The sequence below is a fragment of the Vespula pensylvanica genome, chromosome 8 (assembly GCF_014466175.1).
Source record: "Vespula pensylvanica isolate Volc-1 chromosome 8, ASM1446617v1, whole genome shotgun sequence".
In the NCBI taxonomy this organism is placed as follows: Eukaryota; Metazoa; Arthropoda; class Insecta; order Hymenoptera; family Vespidae; genus Vespula; species Vespula pensylvanica.
The window spans coordinates 4,300,405-4,326,494 of record NC_057692.1 but is presented as its reverse complement, the minus strand read 5'-3'; the positions used below and the strand labels follow the sequence as shown (position 1 = coordinate 4,326,494).

Below are 26,090 nucleotides of genomic sequence, written 5' to 3'. Positions count from 1 at the left end.
CCTTCGTTTTCTCCTTCGAAGTTATTCGAGTTAATCGAGAATGATAATTTTATCGGTTAATAAATCCGTAATAATCCACGCGATATTACGTTAACTTAACGTTAAATTACGGGAGGGTAATTACGAAAAGACGAAGTCGGTTCTTACGATCGTTAAGAGTCGAATGCAAAATGTTCCGTACGAATGATCATCGATTGCCGTTTTATTTTTGCGGTCGAACATGGGATATTTTACGGCGAACTGATCAAGAGAGACCGAACGAACGGTTTTCCTCATTCGTGGCTCATTGCTCTCCCTAGATGCAGCTTGTAGAATAACATCAAGCATTTAAACGTGTTAAGAGCTGTGAAAAGTCCTTGGGAGTATTTAAATTGAAGGTGGGAAGAATATACGTGATCTCGATCTATGAAAAATCACATTAATCAGAACTCGATTAATCAAACTGATGTCAATTAGATTATATCATTTTTTAATCATCGAAAAGTATATAGTATAAAGTTGTTTGATTGATTGATCGATCGATCGAGAATTTGTTTCTTGGAAAAAAATTAAATAATCGATGTGAGTTAATCGAAGAAGAGAATATGTAGAACGTTAGATCTTGAAGTGGGACGATCAAGGGGAAAAAATTGAAGGAAATAATGATGGAAAAGATGATTAATAAGAGATTCGTGTTTCGTTAATATACGATTAATATCCGGTATCCATCGAGATAAAAATATGAGAAAATAGTTAAGTATTTAGTATCTTTTTTTCTTTCCCTTCTCTCTCCTCTTTGGAAGAACGAACGTGTTATGTAGCTTGTCTTACGTTTTTTCCCCTCTTGAGGCAGAAAATATGTACACATATGGTGTGTGTATATATACATATATATATATGTATGTATATATATATATATATGTATGTATGTATATGTTTATACATAAAACATACCTGCAATATAACGTATTTATGATATTTGTCTATAATACGTATAACGTAATATTATATAAGCTTGTAACGCCACATGCCTGCGTCTATGCTAGAATGCTAAACTTCATTAATAATAATAGTAACGGAAGGGGTCAGGGGGTTTTATTCGGGCGGGTTAGGGGTTGGGGGTGTTATATTTTCGATCGTGGTGGAATCTAACGTAAAAGGATAAAGAATATCTACGCATATAAATTCGTGAAAATAAGGGTAGTACGTTGGTGGTTGTGGTGTGATGGTGTTTGCATTGGTGTTGGCTGTAGTAGCAACGCTAGTAACTATGGTGCACCTGTTTAAAGAGAAAAAGAAGAAAGAAAGAAAGAAAGAAAGAAAGAAAGAAAGAAAAACGAAACAACAACAACAATAACAAACAACAAACAACAGTAACAAAACACAAATTAAAAAATTACGAAAGTATCAAAAATATTTAAAAAGAGAGTGGCAGGGGAGTTATTGCTGCGAGGGGTAGCAGTTGCTGAGGAGTTGTTTTATAAGAGGACAAGCTATATAATATTTCGGGCCGGTGGCTTGTGCTGTTGTTGTGGAGTTGGGGGTGTCAAGGCGTCTCCAAGTAGAGCCCCAAAAAAACCTACTACATATTGCTACGTAATGCTTTTCCTTTTTGCTTGCTGCTTCTTGTGCCTACGTGTTGATAAATGTCTTGCGAAGAGTGAGTAAGTAAAGTTTCGAAGGAAAAAAGAAAAAGAAAGAGCAATAAGTAAAAAGAACGAACGAATGAATTAAAAAGAAAAGAGATAAATAAATAAATAAATAAATAACTAGAAGAAAGAAAGGGAAAAATAAATGGAAGACATTAAAAGGGAGGACACCCGCCAAGAAAGTCAACAGTTTTCGTTACTTTTCCCTTTTATTTCTTTTTTTGTTCTTTTTTTTTTGTTTTCCGTATTATCTATTTTTATCTCATTTTTTTTTTTTTTTTAGTTATTTTTAATTTTGTGCTCGTCTTGTTTCGTCTCGTTTCGCCGCCTGTTTGTGTTTGCTTATTCGTTTGCGAAACGAACTACGACGATTCGTAGGATGGTTTATAAAGTGACTCGTTGTTTGTTCTAAGGATTTGTTTTGTTTGTTTGTTTTTGCTTATTGTTTTTTTTTTTTTGTTTTTTATTTCTTTTGAATATTGGTCTTGTGCATACTTACCATCTTGATGTCACTAATTGTCGCGATGCTTCGCACAAACAGGTTTACCCGGACAATGGCCGGCCCATCTAAGGGCAAAAACAATAAAACAGACCCCCTTTTAGTTCAATCGGCTCTATTTTCAATCAATATCATACTCTACTTTTTGGTGTTTTTTGGTTGTTAGTTAGATAGTTAGTTAGTTAGTTAGTTAGTTAGTTAGTTATTTAGTTAGTTAGTTAGTTAGTTAGTTAGTTAGTTAGTTGGTTAGTTTAGTTTAGTTTAGTTTAGTTTAGTTTAGTTTAGTTTAGTTTAGTTTAGTATAGTTTAGTTCAGTTTAGTTTGTTTGTTTGTATGTTTGTTTGTTTGTTTGTTCAGTTCTCTTACATTCTCCATTTCGTTCACGGGCTCTTAAAAAGTCCTGTATTTTTTCACTCAACTCGCGAAATTCTTCGTGCGAACGATTATAAAATCTTTCTCTCTGTCGTTTCTACGTGCGCGTAGAAATCGTTCCTTCCTTCCCTTTTTCTTTCTCCTTTTTTCTTTTTTTTTCGCTTTTCTTTTTTACAATTAAAAATACGCACGTAATCACTTTTTATAAACGCACAAAATATCTGTGTGTATTATATATATATATATATATAAATATATATATATATATATATGCATGTATATATGTAAATAAATATATATATATAGACTGTCGGACAAAAAAAAAAGAAAAAAAAAAGCAGAAAAAAAAGAAAATAGATGGCGTACAATTCTCTCAGAGGCTTTTATTATTTTTCTTTGTTTTGTTTTTTTTTTTTTCTTTCCTTTTTTCTCGTTTTTATAAGCGACGAGTAGAAACGCCTTGAAAAGTGTGCCTCGGATAAAAAGAAAATCAAAGGGAAAAAAGAAAGAAAAAAGAAAGAGAGAGAGAGAGAGAGAGAGAGAGAAAAGAAAGAGAAGAGAATAAATATACATATCTGTATACAGATATATACGTACACACATGTATATATGTATATTTATATATATACATTGTATCCATGACGAATTCACATGGCCGTCATAATCATGTATACGATATTGTATAAAAAAAAGAAAAAAAAAAACAATTTTTGAACTGCCCTTCGTCAAATTCGTTCAATATATAAATATATATAGATATTTATTCCAAGCTTTTCTTTTTCTTTTTTCTTTTTCAATTTTTTTCATGACCTGCCATAACCTAAACCATCTTGTATTTTTATAAAAAATAAAACGGGTTAGGCGGTCATAAGGGAACCCAATGACGTAGATATCCCAAGTAGTACTTGGAATTTCGTATCGGCGGATTAACCCATTGGATTCGACATTAATTAGAAGGATAGAGAAAAAACCTTTCACCTTCTTTTTTTTTCTTGCATTCTCCTCTTTCTCCTCTTTTTCCTCCTCCTCTTATACCTCTTTCTCCTCCTCCTCCTTCTCTTTTTATCACGTAGAAAACCCGCGCCACAAAATCGTGACGATGAAAAATTAGTCGAGTGTTCCGTTCTATTTGCTATTCCAAAAGCACGATCGACGAGCCGATTTACAACGAATCGAAGATTTAACGAAAAAAATCGTCGTCATCGTCATCGTCATCGTCATCGTCATCGTCGTAGTCGTTATCGTCGTCCTCGTAATATCTCTCGATCGATATTAACTCGTCAATGGACGATATAAATTTATTTTATTTTTGTCTTCATCCTCTTTCGTTCCTTTTTTCTTTCTTCTTCTTCTTCTTCTTCTTCTTCTTCTTCATCTTCTTCTTCTTGCCATTTAATGTTAGAAATATTATTAATACCGAAGTTAAATCGATAAATGAACTTCGTCGTAGAATCTAATTAGTAGCCGAGTAAAGTACGAGATTTATGTATATCTTTTTTCTCTTTTTTTTTTTTTTTTCTAAAATAATTTTTCTTCTTTCCTTCTTCATCTTCTTCTTCTTTTTTTTTTCTTCTTATTTCTCATCTTCGTTCTCTTCCTCCTGCTCTTCTTCTTGCATTAGTTTTTCCTGGACGACGAGATCGCTTGATGAACTTGAGAGAGAAAAAAAAGATAAAAAAAAAAAAAATGAAAAAAAGCAATCCAACGACTGAAAAACGGAAGAGACATCGATCATCGATCGGTACGTAGGTATTAACGATAATTTGTTAATCAACTTCGATAAGCATCGTTGATGATTTATCCAATACATAAATTATAGATCATCCATGAAATATAATAGTATTAAACAGGAAACGATAAACAAACCGATCGTGGAAGTCCGAACAATTGGGGAACGGAAATATGATTCTGTATAATGTCTAACGGTATCTATTATCTATTATATAACCCAAAGGCTAATATGTTCGTAGAGATGTGAGATAGATAACGCATTCGTAGTTCCTTTCACGTCGACTTTAGCCTAATTTCAACGGTTCGTAGGACAAAATTAAAAGGGGAAGACGGTCGCTCTAATTTCACGATTTCGTCCTATGACAATGACTAACCTATTAATTTGACGACGAATTCTCGCGATTTTCTTCGTACGATTTTTCTTTTTTTTTTTTTTTTCTTTCTTTTTACCCGTCGACATTCAAACTCAAAAAATAATACGTACATAGGTAGACAAGTAAAGTACTTACTTACTTAACGTACTTATAAATCGTACAAAAAACATCAATCGAGAGTTGGATGCCGACTGAATCTTTCTTTTTTCCTTTCTTTCCTTTTTTCTTTTTTTTTGGGGGGGGGGAGGGAAGAGAAGATTGGATTACGTGATCTATTAAACCGTGGTCTCGTTTAACGTCCTAATGTCTTCCGAGGATCTCGAAGTAATTAATTTGAAATTACCGTCAAAATGTCGATTTGTCGCGACAAATATCTATTTTTGTTCTTTTTTCTACTTAAAAGAATTATTAAAATATGAATGAAAATGCATTAAAGGTAGGAAGACGGATGTAGGAAACTTGAACCCTTATACGTTTTAGGGTTCGCAAAAGGAAGGCAGAGAGAGAGAGAGAGAGAGAGAGAGAGAGAGAGAGAGAGAGAGAGAGAGGGAAAGGGACCAAGCCCGCGGAAAACTCAACCTTTTTGAAATATTTACGAAATATAAACGGACGGTAAAGGTCGAGAGAGTATAAGACCTTTGCCTTTCATATCGCATTTGGCACGCTGCCTAATGCTTTATAAAACGATCTTTCTACTTTTACGTCATTTCTCATAAACCACCGTTACGTATGTATGTATGTATGTATGTATGTATCTATTTATGTATGTACATTTCGCGTTGAGCCTATTTCACGTTGTGTTTCATTCCACCTACGGGATTTTGCAAGATCTCTCCTAGGGACGAAGTGATACACGTATATATGCATGTATTTTATTGTATTTTATTATATGTATGTACGTATGTGTAATACATGTATGCATGTATGTATGTAGGTTTTTTTTTAATTCGTATGTATGTATGTATGTATGTATCAATGTACGTGTTTTATTGTACTGTACGTATGTAGCTTTATATCGTAAATTTATACATACATACATACGTACATCTGGCACACGTTCGGACTATATTAGGTAAACAAAGTTCTACAAACATTATGCGCACCCTCGTACGTTCTATATTTTTTTTCTTTTTTCTTCTTTTCCTTCTTTGTTTTTTTTTTTTTTTTTGTTTCTTTTTATTTATCCCCTTTTTTCTCGCTCGATCTATCTCCACGTACGGATACATATATGTATATATATGAAAAAGAAGAAAAAGAAAAAAAAAAGCAAATAGAAATTAAAAGGTAACGATGGAATTGTTAAAAAGAAAAATAAAACGATACCGAAAAGAACCGTACGTGCTTAAAAATAAAAATAAATTTAAGGGCTCTTCAAAATTTATTTTCAAGTAATTTCCATGCGAAAATTCATCCTAACTATCTTGTAAAAGATCCGATCTTAACGTCGTTGGAATAAAAATCCGTCTGGAGTAGATCCCGTTTTAATCCTATTAAAAAAATGCTTCCCTTATTTTATTTTACACACACACATATATATATATATATAATTTTAATTTTAATTTTAATGAAATTTTAATACCCGGTTTACACGAATGTAGATACTCAAAATGAACATTTTATCGCGATAGAGAGAGAGATCGATCTTAATCTCGTTAGAATAGATTCGTCTAATGCACTTCTCTCTCTCTCTCTCTCTCTCTCTCTCTCTCTCTCTCCCTCTCTCTCCTCCTTTTTTCTTTTTTTTTTTTCTTTCTTTCTCAAAGCTCGATCCCGATTCTTGGTTCTATGCGACGCTCGCACTATGCCAAAAGATCGTCGTCTAAGATAATAAATGATATAATCGCGAAAAGCGAAAGGCCTTAAGTAAGGGGCGGCTTCATTGCATTGATACACAGATAAGGTAACCATGGCGCTGTACCATGACTCCCTCGAGATTTAGCTTCGCAATTTTCTGAAAGAGCGTTTGATGTTCTTTTCGCACAAACCCTATCTACGTCGGTACACGTAGCTAGGATTACGAGGGGTTGTATAAAGTGCTCCTCTCCCTCTCGTTAAGAGAGAAGAGAAAAAGAGAGAGAGAGAGAGAGAGAGAGAGAGAGAGAGAATGAAAAAAAGAGAAAAGAAGAGAAAAGAAGAGGAGAGAGAAGAGGAAAGGAGGGCTGGAAGAATGAGTGGAAGAAAAAGAAAGAAGAAAAACGAAAGAAAAGGTAACCTCCTCTCTCTCTTTCTCTCTCATATTCCATCTCTCACGCTCTTTCTCTTGCTCCAGGTGAAAACGAGGTAGAAATTCGTTTCATTTCTCGCACGGAGAAATGTAGATACCTTCGATGAGAGGTTTTTGTGAGAATTATTGAAAAAAAAGGAAGGGAAAAAAAGAGAAAGAGAAAGAGAGAGAGAGAGAAAGAGAGGAAAAGAAAGGAATTGGAAAGTAGAGTAGAAGGTGAGTGCAAAAGGAAAATGAATATGCTCTTTGGCGGACTCACGTTTACGTAATATCGATGCGTACGATCGAAGCAATCGAGAACTTCTATTTCCCGATAAATCTAGATCGAACGGAATCAGTTGAACGTTGATCGTAATCGGTATCGTCGGAATTAGAAAATCGTGATAAGATGGTGACTTTAAATTGGAAGACATTTGACGTTGTACTAGCAATTCTAATCGGGAAATGGGAAAGAAAATGAGAACGGGTTACGGAATTTCGATTTGCATGAATGCAAAGAGCATTTAGATTTCGTTTTCGAAAATCCTTCTCAATTAGCTTTCTTTTCCTATTTAAATTATACACACACATGTATGTATGTATGTATGTATGTATATATATGCATGTGTGTGTGTATTCTTAACAAATTACATATATGTAGTTAAATACATATAAGTAATTGCTAAGCGATTGATACAAAACAGTTTGTTAAATTATGAAAATGAAGTATACCTGACAAATTTGTCAATGCTACTTGAATAATTTTCAGATCGATATTGAGTACATTATGTCGACAAGTAATATATCGTGATTATTCGAGTGTATGTATGTACTTAATGAATTACTATATTGTTGTTAATTATACGTTATCACGTTCTAATAAGTATAGGGCGGGCAGAGGCGTGTAGTATACTATCATCTGCGTATTTGCTCTTAAATATACATTTGCAAGAAAGTAAACCAAAAATAAAAGTGTTTGTAGGATTATCATTGATCGTTAAGTGATCGGTGTCGATTTTTCATATTATTCCCTATCACTTCCCAAGGATAGATAGATTTTAATGTTAATAATTATCCATTGACTAACGGATAAATGTTACATATCTTGTTTATTAGTTATTATAATAAATTTATTAGTTATTATTGTATTAGTTATTATAATAAGCAGGCTAAGTACTTCGTCTTTTGCTAAAAAAAATAATAATGTAAAAGTGAGAATAATGTGATAGTATTCCTAAAATTTATATACTTTAAGCCAAGTACAAAAAATTAGCGTTTAGCAGTAATTGTCGACATACTAAACGTAATGAATGGGAATTGAAATAATATATATTTATATAAATATATATATATATATATATATTTATATATACATTTGTAATGGCATGCACTCGCAGGAAATGAAAGTTCGTATAAAAACAGAGTTTCTTTTTTATTTTCCTTTTTTTTTTTTTTTTATATTTCGACGCGAACAATAATCGTCGTGAAAAATATTGTTACCAATACGAACGTAAATGAGTACGTTCGAATTAATGCCGGAGAAATACAAGATACTCCGATATTTTCGAACGATTATATTTATCGTCAAGTTCAATCATTAGTTTTATATTATCTATACATTTTTATAATTAAAAGTATAAAATTAAACGTAAAGTACCAATCTCTACGAGATACAGAATTCTATGAATTCTGTATATTTCAAGAAATAAAATGTATATAGTGATTCATAGGTTCTAACTATTCTCACTATCGTGTCTTTTCTATACTCGTAATTGAATTCGTTAAGAAGGGTTCAGGGGGGCTGAGGGCCAGGGGGTCGAGGCTGGACCGGATCATTTTATATATTGGTAGGGTACATGCAAGAACTTATGGTAATTTAATAAAAAAAAAATTTTCGATCGAGACTAGCGATCGTTAAATGTGTATATCATATATATATGGCATAATTGTGTTTAAAGCATTCAGAAAATATTTCTAAATGATCGTTACCTGAGACTCGTGTGTGTTCTCTGTAATATAAATCTAATTGATTAATCGCATCTCCCTACTTATGGCTCTCGTTCGAACAAATTAAAAAAAAAGAAAGAAAGAAAGAAAAAAACAAAAAACATGAAGCATTTCGTTGCTTCGAAGACGAGCAAGTGAATAAGGTCGAGGGGGATTAAGGATGAACGAGTAAAAATTGTCAGACATCGATATCGATCGTATAATAAAAAGGCAAGAATAATATTGTGAATAAAATAACGAAATCGAAATTGTGTTATGGTAAAAACCCTCCCTTCCAAAAATAAAAGGCACATCTTATACGTATATACAACTCGATATGCTCGTCGTTTGTCCGTCTGAAATAAGGGGAGATATTTTCTTTCTTTTTTTTTTGGTTTTATAGATGAAACGAAATGAAAGCCAAAGTAAAGAAAAAAGAAGAAGAGTAAAGCAAAGCAAAGTAAAGTAAAGTAAAGTAAAGTAAAGAAAAGAGAAGAAAAGGAAAGAAAAGATAATCAAAAGAAAATTATAAGGAAATTAAAAGATCAACGGAAAGTTAACGAGGCATGAAATTTAGGAAGAGGAATGCGATGCAAAAGTACCTCTGGTACATACAAGTTAAGTAATACCTAAACGGTGTCAAGGACAGGAGGGATGGTATGACCTAGAATTCTAGAATTGACAGGCAACCAACAAATTATGAAAATGAATGCTAATGAATAAAGAAAGACAGAAAGAAAGGAAAATGAAGAAAAAAATAAGAAAAAAAAAAATTGAGGGCAGTCTGTAAGAAAGTAGCAGAGAGTTGACGATCATTAATGTTGGTAGGGACGATGATGTTTATTAAACCTAACTTTGGTGGTCGTACTTATGTGTGTATATATATATATATATATATACACACACACATGTTCGTACGAGAAAGAAAGCAGTATGCAAAAATACGTAGTTATATATATTAAAAATATATTTATATATAAAAGTAAATATATGGTGCGAGCGAGAACCTCTGAAAGATTAATTTTCAATTGAAAATAGTTAGAAAAATAATTATAATTATTGCATTCATTCGATATCTTGTTCTATCATATGATTCGAACGAACAAGTATTATTTTGTTTCCTTATTTTTCTTTTCTTTGTAGGTTTTCAATTTTTTTATTTTTTTATTCTTTGTATTTTTTTGACGATCTTTCCTTCAGGATGATCTTCATTCGTTTAACAAAGAAACAACATTTGTCGTTTCATTCCATTGTTCCTATTATGCAACTTATAAAATCTTTTTTTTTGATGCACTAATATATACATACACACGTATGTATGTAATGCGTACAAAGGGTTCTGAAAATTTATCGATGACAACGCAAAAAATAGAGTAGCAAAGGGATAGTAAAGAAGGGTGGAAGTGGATGAGGTGTCAATGGGATAGAGGGTAAGGATGGATAGGGGAAATCTGACTCGTACATATTCGCACGTAGAAAATATTAGAAATATAGTAAAAAAATATTTTATTTTGCGTCTTGAGGAAACGAAAACAGAAAAAAGTAATTATAAGTTACTGTAGAATTAATAATTAACAGAGAAGAAAAAAAAATATACATATATATAGTATATAGAGAAGAGAGAACAGTAAGTAAAGTCGTACAAAAAGAAAAGTAAAAGAAAGCGGTAAGAAGATGAAAAAAAAAAAAGAGAGATAAAGAAATAGAAATGGAAGAAGGTTAATGAAACCTTCTCTTGTCTCGTCAATAAGTCAAACACAAGTCAAACAAATCAAACAAAAATTTATACCACGCGAGCGCGAAAAAGGAAAATCTTATATAGATTTTCGAATCCTATTTAATTTTGAACCGGTTTGCTATAGATCGTTTATAGGATGCAATCGATACCTAAACACGTTGGACGGCGCAAGTTCGTCGTAGGACGCGCGAAGTACACAAATTGCGATGACTCTTCAGTTAGAACAAGCTCTTCTTTCGACCCCCTTCTTCTCCGCTTTTCATTGCTCCTCTACCACGATCGTCGTCGTCGAAGGTAGGAAGAGTAGTGCATTGTTTATAAACGATTTGCAATGTACATAAATGTAAATCATCCCGATAAAAAATGCACGATTCATCATTTTTCGAACGATACCACGGTATCTAGCTCTTTTAGAAATTATTTTCTTATCGATCTTTCTCTCTCTTTCTCTGTTTCCTTCTTTCTATCTCTTTCTCTCTCATTTTTATCGGATCAACGTTTAATAACGAATTAATATCGATCAAAATGTTCCTCATTGTCATTCGAGATAAATCATCGAGAAATCGATCGAGAGAAAGGAAGAGAGAAAAGAAAAAGAAAAAAACAAATACAAAAGGAAATAAAAATATAATTTAAATTTGCAATTAATCCGAGTAAGTACCTACGTTAATACTCGAAAATACAGAAACTAATCGACCGTATCCTTCGAGAAATATATTTATAAAATTTTATAAACGCGAATGGACGATAAAGAAAACCTGACTCGAAACTAACTACTACATCGTTTTTTCTTTAACTTCGGCACCGCTTTGAAATTAATGAAAGTTCCTTTCATTAAATATCGTACTTCGAACGTTTCTTTCATCGCGATTTTTCTTTAACAATTCTACGAAATACCCACACGTACACATATATCAGTTATTAAGAAATTTTTTAATGATTTTTCACGACAAGATATATTCTAATTTACACGTTGCGTCATTACGAGCTTTATCTTTCTTAAACACATACACTCCCTTCCTCCATTCTACCCTCTTCTACCTGTACGTATACACACACACTTACACTTACACTTACGCTTACGTTTACACTTTCTTTCTCACTCACTCTCTCTCTCTCTCTCTCTCTCTCTCTCTCTCTTTTACTCTCTCTTTCTCTTTCTGTGTGTTATTTGCGTCTTATGTGTCATGGTCACCAGCTGCGAAGAAGAGAGCTATTCATTCTGTGCTTGGCACGACAATGATGCGGAAGCATCGACGTATGTATATAACGTTCGTATTACTACATGCAGGTTATTTCTTTGAAAGGACCAACCCTACGAAAGCCGGAGATTTCGCGATCTTTTCCACAAAAAATCCTCAATCCTAGGGCGCATCATCCGACATGCGCGCATTCGTTATAGTTAAAATCTTTTTTTCGCGCGGTCGTAACAAGAAATAAGGCCTCTTGAAGACTTCACGAAGAAAAAAGCAAAAAAAAAAAAAGAAAGAGAAATAAGAAATGAAAAAAAAGGACAGAAAGTACTTTGATCTTCCACAACGTATATCTTACCTTTCCCCTTCTCGACTCTATTTTTAAATTAAACGACGAAATTTCTAATCTAAGGATCGAATTCGTTTTTATAAAAAGGATAAAAGAGTTTATATTTTGAAATTTTTTAATTTGCCGAGGATTATAAAATATGTTGCTCGATGCAATCGCGTTTTTTTATAAATCTTTTGGATTAATTCTAATCGATCGTGTTTATTTTCTTTTTTGCTTCCTCTATTTTTTTTTATTTTTCTTTTTTTTTTTTTGAGCATTTCGATTTGTATGAATTTTTGAAAGAGGAAATATGACGTACGTGCAAGAACGGATCCAAAAAAAGAGTTTACCGTAATTAAATCGTCATATTCATTATAGACAATAAAGTAGTATAAAATCGAAGATCATATCGACGATCGAGAATGATAAAGAAATTTAAAATAAACAATTTAAAAAGATACAAAAGGAACGTATGACGTTGTAAAAGCTCGAGGATTTCTCGTGAAGAAGAAATAAATTCTTTCGCAAATGAGATATCCCGATATGTCGAAAATATTAAAAAAAAAAAAAAAAAAAAAAAAAAAAAAATGTACGAATATTCTCGACGCTACAAATGGATAACGTAATTAAAAAGTTAGTTCGGTTTGATCTCAAAGTTCTTTCTTTTTCTCTCTTTTTTTTTTCTTTCTTTTTTTTTCTTTTTTCAAATCGAAAAAGAGAGAGAAGGATATAAATCGTTTATATAGAAGAAAGAGAATTTCGAAGAGCGGAACTAGAGTGAAAATAGAAATGACTTGGGGTAAAAATAAAAATAGAAACAATTCTATCAGTGCGTTTCGATGCATCGTCCGTTTTTCCGGGTATAGCCTTGGTCTAGCGTAAAAGCTCGCTTTATACGAAATCTACAGGGGGTAGATTTTATACGAAGCGATAGAAGGATAGATAAATAGATAAAGGAAGGGAGAAAAGTGTGGGCGGGAATCGACGGTCTCGAAGTGCATGGATGAGGTAGGGTGAAGAGAGAAGAGAGAGGAGGTTTATGGACCAGTTACGGAAAAAGCTGTAAGTTTCCTTTGAACGATACGAATATCGTGGTATTCGCGAAATTGCGCCGCCCAGTACGTAACGTCCTCTAAAAATGTTATCCTAGAAAAATATTTTTCTAGAATTTTTCGAGGAAAAATAAAAATTTGATAGTTGTAAGTTTAGTATATTACACATAAATATCTAAATCGCTGGATATAAATAGATAAATCAGATATATATATATATATATATATATATATATATATATATATAGATGGATAGATAGATAGATCGCAAACATCGAAAAATCAAGAATCAGATTTTTCTTTTTGTATATATATTTTTTTTCTTTTTTTTCCCTTCGTTGTCCCTTTTTTCTCTATTTATTTGGATTTATTTATTCTTTTTTATTTTTTATTTTTATATATTCTCGATGAATACTCTCGACGTATCGATATAATAAAAGCTTTCGAAGAGCGATCGGTGGCGGTGGGCGGGGCTGGTGGGGGTGCAGGGGGTAACAGGGGTACGGGGTTCTTTCCATTTTCTTTTTTCTCTCATATTTTTCATTTCGTTCCATTTTTTTTTGTTTTCGTCGTGTTTTCGTTTTCCTTTTTTTCGTTCTTTTTTCTTTCTTTTCTTTTTTTGGTTTTTCATAATCCTCCTTATTCTCGTTAATTTTTTTTATTTGCTCTCTAATCGATGATCCGTTCTCGTTTATCGTATCATATCGAGAATTTCCTTGCAATTTTCTTTCTTCGTTGAGATTTTCATTCCTATGCCCGCACTGCACTATCAACGCGTTTTTATTCACGGTTTCTCGATGTGTAAGTCTTAGTATTATGATATTATACTGTTCGACAAATATATGGAAAAATAGGAAAGTGTCTGTGTATAAATGGAGATACTCTATATTCACCTGTTCCATTTTCCCCGCTCGGCCGGATACGCGCGTCGTATCTTCCTGGCCCTAAGATGTTGTCCAACACCTGCTTTTCCTTCTCTCGATAATTCACTTTTACCTGCGAACATCTGAAACAAAAATGAATATTTTTAAATTTGAGTTTCTTCGTCCCCCTCTCTCTCTCTCTCTCTCTCTCTCTGTCTATGTATATATATATATATATCTATGGAGAAAATTTTTTTTACAAATTGTCTGATACGAAGAGTATCACCATATAGAGCGAACAATTTTTTTGTTTTCTCTTTTGCAGGTCAAGTGATGGGAAAAGTTTTCGAAGCCAAATTCATTCTTTTTTTTTTCTTTCCTTTTTATAGTCCAACAATTTGCCATATAAAGTCATATAGTTCAACGTTATAAAATGTTATAAATCGTATTATAAAATTTTGAATTTTCAAAGAATATAAATCTGTATCGCTGGTTGCCAGCGATATCGTTAAACTTGATGCTATAAACAATGGCTAAACTTCTTATCTCCCTTTAATGCTTCTCGAATTACCGACCTAAGTAAACGAAATTTATAGGTACTTAGGTTCAATCCCCTAGGATCTAAAAAAAAAATGGAGACATTCGGATCCTAGAAAGAGAATATTTCAAAAGAATCTAATCTAGAGATAGGAACCATTATGGTTATTTTAACTAAGTAAGTAATATATCGAAACTCTTCGAATTTTATTTAAAATATTAATTAAATGATGGACAGTGCACGATTTTGTAGACAGATGATTGATGCAAATGAAAATTGCATATAAATCATAACTTGTAACATCGGTTCGATCACTTGTGACCTATTTGATCATTGTTACGAAAATAGCGAGATAGAGGGCTGGGTTTTTTTATTGGTATATATATTTATTTCATTATTGACCTTTCCTATTATGCCCCGATGTTTGAATGTGCCCGCATTTTTACATCCATCATTTTTATTTATTTATTCATTTATTTATGGTCATCGCAAATTTAAAAGTTGTTTCAAATCATTCGCATAAATATTTCATCGATTACAAAAAATAAAATCTCTGCTGTACTTTGCTTTTCATACGTAGAAAAAATATTGATGGAAAGGAGAATTAATGCGTTTGACAAATGCATCGAATTTAATTAAAAAAAGAAAAGAAAAATAAATAAATCTATGAATACATAAAAATAACTATCTCGTTTAACCATTGTAATTTTCGATAACAAACAGATCCATTTTCATTGAAACCGATTCCAATGAAAATGAAATTTCGTCGAAATGTCGTAATGCTTTTCTATTTAACTCTCGTCCTTCAAAGGGATAAAAAAATGCGCACGAAACGGCCAAAAACGGGCAGAAAAAAAGAAAGAAGAAGAAGAAGAAGAAGAAGAAGAAGAAGAAGCAGCAGGAACTTGGTTGGCTGAGTGCTCCAGTCCGTATTCGAAGTTGCTTCGCGATGCTCCTCTCTTCGTTCTCTCTCTCTCTTTTTCTTTCACTTAAGCAGAGACTCTCCTATATCATCTTGATGAGAAAGAAGCACGAAATGGTCTTGAATGCTACCAACACCGACGACAATTTTAACTTTAATCACAGGGTGCATAGGAATACTACGCGAACGCGTTCCTCGGTACTCTGCGTTCGGGTAATTATTGAGATGAAACTCTCTCTCTTTCTCTCTCTCTCTTTCTCCTATCTATCTCTCTCAATCTCTCTCTACTTCTCTGTCTTTCTCTGTCTATCTCTCTCTCTTCCTCTCTTTCTCTTTAGGTAGCAACGTTGATTGAAAAATCTCGACCTATCACGTTTTCCTTCTTTTATTCGCGAACTACCAACGAGATCCTCGTTCTTTGCCGTTCTTTGATAGATCGAAAACAAATTACGATGAATCGGTTTTACACGTTAATTAATAAATATAAGAAAGTTTTTATACGAGATTTATCGTTAATATGCGAAAAGTGTCTCGAATAGATCGTTGTGCTTTGAAAAAAAAAACAAGAAAAAGAAAAATAGAAAAAGAATGAAATTTTTCCGTTTCCCTGTTACATTGGACATCTTATACGCGTATCGATAATAAAATCTCCCGTCGTTTACGTCTTAGAAAATTGGAATCCTTTACACGTACACGCGATATCCCTTTTTAGGGATGGGTGTATCCCCTCGTGAGATCCCTTTATATCTAGAAGAACCTTTCTAAATTCGTAAGATGTGATCTGGAGTTAACTTCATTTTGGAGAACTAACAAAAGGGGTGTAAATCTCGTAAATCTTCTAGTCTCCGTGGTATCTGATTTTCTTCGTGTCCCATTCTACTTTTCACCCTCGAATCCCACCCCCATCTCCTTCTCGTTGTTTCTCACTATCACACAAAATACACTAAGAAAATAATACCAAACTAGAAGTAGTAACTAACTAACTAAGTATTTATTTACTCGGGAAAATAAATTCATCCGTCTACCATTTAAACGTTGAAGATCCGATCCGTAATTATTCGCTCGTATCCATAGCTCGAAGCGATTAAAGCGATATTATATCTGAAATTCCCGAAAGAGATTCTAATTAACTTCTCTGTACGAGGAGAACGAGGAAGATCGCACGCGACCAATAATAAAGAGAGAGCGAGAGAGAGATAAGGACAGATGGAGATTAATATCGATGATAGATAGAGATAGATAGAGAGATAGAGAGAAAGAGAAAGAAAGAGAATCCATCTTCCATGAAATTGCCACGAAATTCATCGTCTGAGAGTACCAATCACGTTGAAGGATACTCTTGAAAATACACCCTTCTACGACGAGTTTCTTCCGGTCAAGATCACAGACCTTTCTTCCTTCTCCTATTTCTCGTTTTTATATATACATATATACACACACATATATATATATATTCCGAAGAATATTCCTCTTTTACAATGGAATTTAAATCGCAATTCGGTTGAATTACCACGAGTAACATCTCCACTTACATTTTGATTCGAGATTACAAAAGATTCAGGCATAACCATCGAGTATTCGGAGTTATTATGGAATAATGCATCACCCTCTTTGGGTATATATCAAAAACTACCTCATTTCTTTCTTTCATTCTATCTCTCCTCATCTCCTCACTCTTCATCTATCCTTTTTCCTTCCAACAATCTCTCTCTCTCTCTCTCTCTCTCTCTCTCTCTCTCTCTCTCACACACTCTATCTATCTCTATCTTTCTCAAACTTTCGTATCCTTGTTGAAAATTTCAAAGCTTTGTTGGGATGATTGATTGCACAACGACAGAATCTACCGAGTCATGATCTTTGATCACGTCAGAAGGAATAACGAGTGAACTTGGTCGAGCCGAAACGTTGTCAACGGAAAACACGACGATGATGATCCAGCAGCTGACCTGACCTGGATCCTTTTGTAAACTTTCGAAACATTTTCTCTTCCAAAGAAGGGTGTATATTAAAAAGATATCTATCGCTCGTTTCGTCGATACTCATCCCTTAACACTTACACACACATATATTCCTACACGTACTTGTACGTGTACATAATGTATGTAATATATCTATGCAATATATGTATGTAAACGTAATTTATACGTATAATATGCATGGTAACGTTGTTGGTATGTTCGTCGATAGTTGAGAAGAGTGAAATCAATTCTCTCGTTCTTTTTTATTTTTTTCTTTCTTTTTTTCCCTTTGATTTTAAGTAATCGAACGCATGTAAGGATCAAGGCTGATTTATTCAATTGAAAAAATCTTTCGTTTATTCTTTGTTAAAGAAAAGTGAACAGTATATGTATGATCATCCATCGCATTACATATCCTGCGAGATATAATTAATGTTTTTTTTATAAGCTCGGATAGAATCGTTCGATTCGAATTTAAAAGAAAAAAACTATCTTTCTTTATGGAGTTTACGAACGAGTTTCTCTGCATCAAGTGAGCGGAGATGAAGAAATAGAAAGAGAAAGAAAAAGAGAGAGAGAGAAATAGGTGACATCATTGAATGAACGAGAAAAAACTTTTAATTATTTCACGTTTATTTATTTCGTCCTCCCTTCAAATCTCGCTTCGTATCTATACGAAACACTGTATCGAGATCGTCGAATAAGCGACACTTAAATTAAATCGATTAAAATGTATTAGTGAAATACGTCACGGAAAGTAAAATGAGATGATGAAAAATTTGTTCGAATTATAATATACATTTTAATTAGAAAATAACTTCTGTAATTACTTAGGCGCGTTATTCGCGAATGTAAAAGATTATTATAAATTATTTAATATGTATATATATATTTCTTTTTTTTTTTTTCTTTTAATTAAAGTAAAATTACAGATTTATACTCCTTCATTTCTCGTAATATTATCCAAAGGAAATATTTTATATTTATGCATTTATATTTATGAATGATGAGAGAATTAAAAAAAAAAATCAGTATACTCAAAGAATAATAAACTATTGGAAAATCAGTAATCTAACTCAACAAATAGATCCTGATGTATTTATCGATACGAGTATCCGTGTATTGCTTTTTCTTTTTTTCTTTTTCTTTTCTTAAGATTCGTTCACCTCTCATTAAATCTCTCGTTAAAAGAAAATATCTGCTGATCGAACGAAATTATTTCGAAGCGATTATTCGATCCAAGACCATAATCGCAGCCACGCCCGAGTAACTCTAGCCGAGTCACCCGTAATTTCAAACCTGAGAGTACAAACAAACAAAAAAAATCCGAAAAAAACGCAAAAACAAATCCGTAAAAAATAGTTAGACGGGAAGCGCGGAATTCAAAAAATAAAAGGAAAAAAATAGAAAAAGAAAAGAGAAAAACCGATTCGAACCATTTGGAGGAGTGAATATTTTTGTCATATTTTTTTTTCTCTTTGTTTTATTATTTTCTTTTTTCCGTGGAGGAAGAAGGGGGTAAAACGAGGACACGATACCGTTTCGTTTCGTTTCGTTTCCTTTCTCTTTCTCTTTCTCTTTCTCTTTCTCTTCCCTTTTTTTTCGCGTAGACGCGCGAAGAAGAGACGCGCGGGTGTGGTGTGTTGGCTGAAAGTTCGCGCTGCCCTGACATCCTAGATTTTTTGTTATTACGTGCCACGATTCTTGACGATGTTCCGGTGAAATATTTAAACCAGTCTGTAGCTCCAGGCTGATCTCTAATGAAAAACTTCCCTCCCCTCAAGCCGTAGTGGCAAGCCGCGTTCTGAACTTCCAGAAGAAGAAGAAGAAGAAGAAGAAGAAGAGGAGGAGGAGGAGGAGATGGAGGAGGAGAAGGAGGAGGAAGAGGAGAAGGAGGAGGAAGAGGAGGAGGAGAGATAGGGGAAGAAGAAGAGGAAGGAAGGGTCGGTAGTAGGTAGAAGAGAAGTAGAGTGAGAAGGGTGTGCGCCGTAAGTTAGGAGAGGCGCCTCGGACCGAGGCTATTCAAAGCTGTTTCACCCCTGCCCGGACTTTGGCGCCATGGGCATCAACATACAACCCTCCATCTTTATCTCTATTCGCGTATTAAAATTTCAACCCCGTTTCCCGGCCCCAACACACCAACCCCCTATCTCGAAACTACCCCTCTTTCTCTCTCTCTCTATATATATCTCTCTTTCTCTTTCTCTCTCTTTCTCTCCTCACGCTCCACCTTTATTTCTTGTTCGCTTCAATTTCTTCTTCTTCTTCTTCTTCTCTCTCTCTCTCTCTCTCTCTCTCTCTCTCTCTTTCTTTTTCTTTCTTTTTCTTTCTTTTTCTCTCGTTATATTTCTCTCTGTCTTACTCTATTCTTCGGTCTCATTCCATCTGTTCGATCCTTCGACACGAAGACCTCGAATCGAGAAGTACCATTGTGCTTTGTGACCAAAGGTGAAAATATTGCCGCTTGAGCTCGTTTTTAACCTTATTACACACAAAAAAGAAAAAAGGAAAAAGAGGAAAAGAAAAAGAAAAAAGAAAGAAAGGAAAAAGAGAAAATGTAAAACTCGAGAGCGCGTGCCGGAACATCTCATCGCTTTCTTAAACCGATGACGAATCGTCGGAGACAGACGATTGATAAGTTGTTTCTTTTCTATCGATATTTGATCGATATTCCGATCAAATGTCGCGCGATCGTAATAACGTGTTTTACGAAATGTTTACTTGTTCTATGTTATATTAAACGATAAATAATTATACTATATATACATACATACATACATATACTGAATTTTTTATATATAAACTTTATTTTTATTGTAAACTTTACAGACGGTTCGAATTAAAGTTATTGCAACGAGAGAGAAGAAAAAAGAAAAAAAAAAGAGAACAAAACCAAAAGACGAGAGAAAATGCAAAAAAGGGAAAAAGAAAAAGAAATTGTGAGCACGTAAATTGTATGGTCGAAAGTGAGGACTTTTATATATATATATATATATATATATATATATATATATATATATATATCTGACAGCGACAGTGAACTACATGAGTACGTTGCTGAATCGAAATATACGAAAGTCGGTAGTAGCGTCAACATATAATCGTCGTTGGTTTCAAAGAGGGAATCGCGTCAGCGTCTACCTGCCGTACCTCATTACTTCGTAGCCATTTATCTATCTAGTCAGAAGAACGTATCTCCTACCTCATATGTGTCTTGTCGATGCCAGTTTTACTCGATACTCGAGGAATGTTACTGGTTCGTCATTAGTTGCAAATGAATGCCCGATGGCAACTACCGACACTACCACTACAACTGTAACTGTAACTGCAACTGCAACTGCAACTGCAACTGCTTTCTTGCTTGCTTTTTCGCACATCAAGGTAAAAACCGATGCTAATTGCAAAGTGAAAATCACCGACGGCTAGATACGAGTCTACGTATGCATTTACGTATATATGTGTATGTGTATATAATATATTTATATGCACACACCTTCTTTTCAATCTTTCGATTTTCTTTGATTCTCTATACATGCATATTCGCATTTGCGTAGAGACGTCTGGATTTTTTCGTGTAATTCAATCATCGTGTATACGTGCAACCCTCTATCCGATTAACCCCTATCCAATTTTTTATTTATCGTTCGATAACATTGTTTCGAGTTTACCCGACGCAGAATCATCAAATTGATTTTATTTGATAGTCATCAAAAAGTAAAGAAAAAAGAACAAATACTAGAGTTACTAGAGGTGGTTTATATTCCTTTGATTCGGTTGATACATTTAATGACGGCCGGGACGACGTCACACGGGTCATAACAAGGTAAACAATTTCGTCGATTACCGTCATCCCTGACAAATCTGTTAAGTTTCGAAAGTAAAGCTCTGAAAATAACATAGATGATCGATTAAGGTGTATTCGAGATATCGATTTATTTATTTGTTTCTTTGTTTATTTCCTTTTTTTTGTCTATTTTACGATCGCGATAAACGTTAATGAAATTTATTTTGCATTGTTACTATCGTTACCAACAATATCAAAATTGTTGTTTTCGATAAATATTGAGTTTTTGGGAAAAACAAAGTTAAGAGAAAAAAAAAGAAGAAAAAACAAGAAAATGTTAGGCGTCTATATGAGAATCATTCAGACATGGTACTTCCATACATATGTATATACTTACTTACTTATTTACTGACTGACTGACTGACTTACTTACTTCCTTACTTACTTACTTACTTACTTGCTTACTTACTTACATAAAAGACAGTTCGTTTTATGAGAATGATAATGTATGTGCTTTTAAGTTTTAATCTTCTTTTAAAAGTGATCATTTACCGACATATCCAGCAAACCTTCTTTCGATTTCTCTCCTTCCTCATTTTATCTCAGCATCGCGATTCTCCAGACGGAAAAAAACGTTGGAAAGCTTTAAGAAGCAATTTGTTAACTTTCCCTTACACGAGTAAAGAAATTCTATCGCGTATCTATTTTTTTCCTTTATGTATGTATATATATATATATGTATGTATGTACCAGACTAATATCCTCCCATCGTGAGATACATTGTATTCTATCGTATAATGGACAAAATAATTGTATCGCGTAGCCCATTATTCTGCTCTTTTGAAATTTTCCAATGGAAATTCGCATTTTATTAGAAAATTGAAAGTGGAAATATAAATTACACGGATAATACTTGAGAAGCGCTTGGCGATAAGTGGACGTTGAATATTAATAGACGCACAAAGAAGCTGCCAAGAGAAGAAATGTGCATGACTATTATAACATAGAAATTCCTCTGTTTCTGGTATGAGTTCGACTCGAATAAATAACTCCTGACAATTATTTTCTTCTCATTATAAAATCCGACTTTAACGAATAAACGTAAAGTTTATAATTTACGTACGTGTAGTAGACAAATAGAATTTACGTACGTATAGTACAAAAATATCGAGTGAATGTGTCCGTGTAAAAATACGTGTAAACGTGTTGTATATAAGTGCTTATAAATAATACATTTTTCTGCGATACTTGGAAATACTATTTATTAAAAAGTAAAACGTGAAACGTTAGTCAATACCTATCGTAATAAAATATTAACTATTTATAATTGAAAAATTTCAACTATAAGTACGAAGAAACGATTTGTTTATATGAACGATACATTCTTTTTCCCGTGTAAACATGATAATTTTTATCGAGCTGAAAATATCCTCTCTCGTTTCGTTTTCCTCTCAATTTTATCTCTCTCTTTCTCCTTCCCTTTGTCTTTCTTTTTCGCGAAAAACACAATCATCCAAACGTTCGTTACCGTTTCGATGATATCGCGATAGATATGTACATAATCGATAAGGTCAATCGAATTGGTGGAATCTCTTATGAGATCTTTCGACGCTTCAGAAACGATGGAAAAATGTAATTGGCGTTACGCCATCGAGGTTTTTGACGCCGTTCCAATAGCGAATTTGTTATATCATTCCATACGCGATGTCCTTGACAGACCAAGGTCTCTCGTTGAATATATTTGAAAAAAATGATACATCGATTGCGAAGATAACGAAAGAAAGAAAGGAAAAAGAGAAGAGAGAGAAAGAAAAAAAAAAGTTAATCAACAAAAAGGAATTTCAAATGAACTCACCTTGATGGATGCAGCAGGACTGCTAGTAACAGTAGTAGAAGTAATACTCCAGGCCACATCGCGGCGGCCTGAAATCAGAAAAAAATTTCTTTCCTTTAGTATTTCGATTTTTATTACGATTTTTTTTTTTTTTTTTTTTTTTTTTTTTAAGAAAACAAAAACGATGGGAAATATTTTATTATTTATTTTGTATTATAGCGTAATCGACATCGAATGATTATCAACGATGTGCATCGTATAATAATTAAATCTCATATTGTTATAATTATCGTAATAATTAAATAGGGAAATTAAATTGTTAATTGGTAAAGGTAAAGTTTCTTGGAAAAATATTTTTCTTTTTTTTTTTTTTTTGCTTTCTTCTCTTTTCATTTTTACCATCATAGAAACAGAAATAGTAGACGTGAGAAATTCGCCAATGTGAAATTCTTGAATTTCGTTGGTATGACACTTGTCTCGCGGCTTACTGAACGTATCTGTCTTCTCCTTCCGTGACTTTCTGACATGTTTAAACTAGTTACATACGTTCATATACGACCCGCACACATATAAATCAGACGATAGAAATACCTTCTATAACGACACCTATCTATAAACGCGTCGTGATCTCTTACTGCCAAGAGAATTGTCAGGAAAGATTTAAAGAGATCGTTGAAAAATTTTACAAAGAAATCCAGAATTCTTGACAACGGAGATTCTTTGACCTCTTCGAATTGGTAATTCGAGTAAATTGTAAAATTGCAAAAAAGAAAAGAGAAGAATAGAAAGTTAATTTGGAAAATAGGAGATTAATCGAGAATTAATCAAAAATAATTAACTTGAAAAAAAGAATGAAAAAGAGAAAAAAAGAAGTAGAACTCGTCGTGAGAAAGAAAAAGAACAGGTGGGATAACTATCAGCGATGAAAATTTTGACAGTTGGCTCGATACGAAACGAACGAAACGGACGTAGCAGACTGCGGATGTAATTCAATTGGCTAATAGAAACAGGCATGCCTTTATCCCTCGATAATAGCCACTCGCGAATGAAACTCTATTGGCCGGTATTAAGTTATTTCCGTTTACGTGTCCCTCCGAGTGAATCTCATCCATAGTTGCCCTTTTCTCCTCCTTCATTTTCCTTTCTACTTCTCTACGATTCGTATTGTCACTTTAATTCAAAAATCGGACGACATTCGATATCCGTAAAGACGATCGAAAGTGGAAACAATTTTGGCTTCTATACGTGCCAAAACTTTCAACGAGAAACCAATACACACACACACACACACATATATATATATATATCCTGTACCTTTTCTAATCAAATTATTACGTATTAGGTACTTAGACATTGCTCATTTCTAATAAAAATCATAAAAAATTGTGATTAAAAAATCAGACGATTAATTGGATCGTTGAACGATCTCTTACTGTTCCTCGAATTCGTGATTATAGAGAATGATCGAACAAAATCGATGGATAAAAATTTTTAAATAATTATTTCTTTCTCTCTCTCTCTCTCTCTCTCTCTCTCTCTCTCTCTCTCTCTCTCTCTCTCTCTTTCTCTCTGTTACATAAACGTCAACTCTTTTGGTACATTATTATTCCATCAAATACGTTTTTTTTCTTTTTTTATCTTTTCTCAATACAAGCACCATTCAGGTAATGCATTTCCATTTTTCATTTTTCTGTTCTTTTTCTTTTTTGTTCCTTTTCTTCTCCGTTGAACACGATGATTAAAGTAATCCGATCCTCTTTCTGTGGTCCTTTCTCTCTCTCTCTCTCTCTCTCTCTCTCTCTCTCTCTCTCTCTCTCTCTCTCTATGATAAAGGCACGAGTAAGTATATAAACGGAATGGTATCATTGCGATGAAACGCCTAATCCCGAAACGAAGTTTTAATACTCTTGAAAGATTACGTACGCGTACTCGAGAAGAAGACTGAACTCCGTGTATCGAGTATCTAATTAGATGTTTCTGTAGAATTTATTAGATGTAATGTAGCCGTGAATATACAGAATGTATCGTGGTTGTCGAGAATTTTGACGACACCGACGACGACGACGACGACGACGACTGTGACTAAGCTACGACGGCTACGACGACACAACGACGACGACGATGACGACATCTTTCTCGGAATAGAGCTTTATTAAGCGTACAAGTGTAAAAGCACCGTAGCAACTTCCGAGTGGCTCGCAAAAACCATCCGCTTGCGATTCCGTCTCTTGCTCGTCCGGCCATCGTTTATTTTCACCACTAACCACGATTCCTCGTAAACTTTCATAAAGCGTGTTTGAGTTAAGCTCGCATGAGTGTGAGAGAGAGAGAGAGAGGGAGAGAGAAGAAAAAGAAAGGGAAAAAAAAACAATTTGCTTAACGAGCGCGAGTGGTGCACGTCCTTTGGAGTTGGAAGACGTGTACCACCAGAGTTTCTGAGTAAAAATGAAAAAACCAAAAGAAAAGAGAAGGACAAGAAAAAAGAAAAACGTATTAATTTCTTGCGATAAACGAGGGAACGCTCAAAATGGTTTTATCATCGCGTTCACTGAAAGTAAGAGAGAAAGAGACGGGGGAGGTAGGGAGGAGGTGGGTCTCTCGCGAACATTAAAACGATCAAAAAAGTGAGAGTAAAACTTCGAAGATCTTAAGATTCGATAACGATGATGACGAAGGTGAAAGAGCAAAAGAACTCTTAATTGTAAAAACTCGTGAAATTCGTGAAAACGTCGAGTCCCTTCTTTTGCCTAGGAATTTTCTTTTCTCCTCGTCCCTCTTTACTTTCTCATAATATTATCTTCGACGATCACTTTAAACCACTTTCGAAGAGGATTAAATATTTTCTCAGTTCTTTTCTTTTGTGTTTTTTTTTTCTTCTTTACTTTTCTTTTTCTTTTTTTTTTTTTTTTGTATATTTTATTTGTTCGATAGCTAAAATGAAAGTAAGTAAGAACGTGTGCGATGATCATTTCTGCCCAAAATGCAAACGTTATCTTTTCTTTTAATTGTTAAGAAAAGAAATATCCTACTTTTAACGTCCGTCGAAATTTGGAAGAAGAAAAAAGAAAAAGGAAATAAGAAAGA

The 26,090-nt window shown here is 33.7% G+C and overlaps 1 protein-coding gene across 1 annotated transcript in view; it reads right to left on the bottom strand.

The window, feature by feature from the left end:
• LOC122631124 (glutamate-gated chloride channel-like) overlaps positions 1-23,844 on the bottom strand; it is a 63,681-nt gene extending 39,837 nt beyond the window's left edge. Inside the window, 4 exon segments of the mRNA XM_043816417.1 lie at positions 2,128-2,195; positions 14,001-14,113; positions 23,028-23,095; positions 23,406-23,844. Coding sequence (XP_043672352.1) covers positions 2,128-2,195; positions 14,001-14,113; positions 23,028-23,095; positions 23,406-23,411 — 255 coding nt within the window. The 5' untranslated portion in view covers positions 23,412-23,844.
• Positions 23,845-26,090: the final 2,246 nt, after the last annotated feature.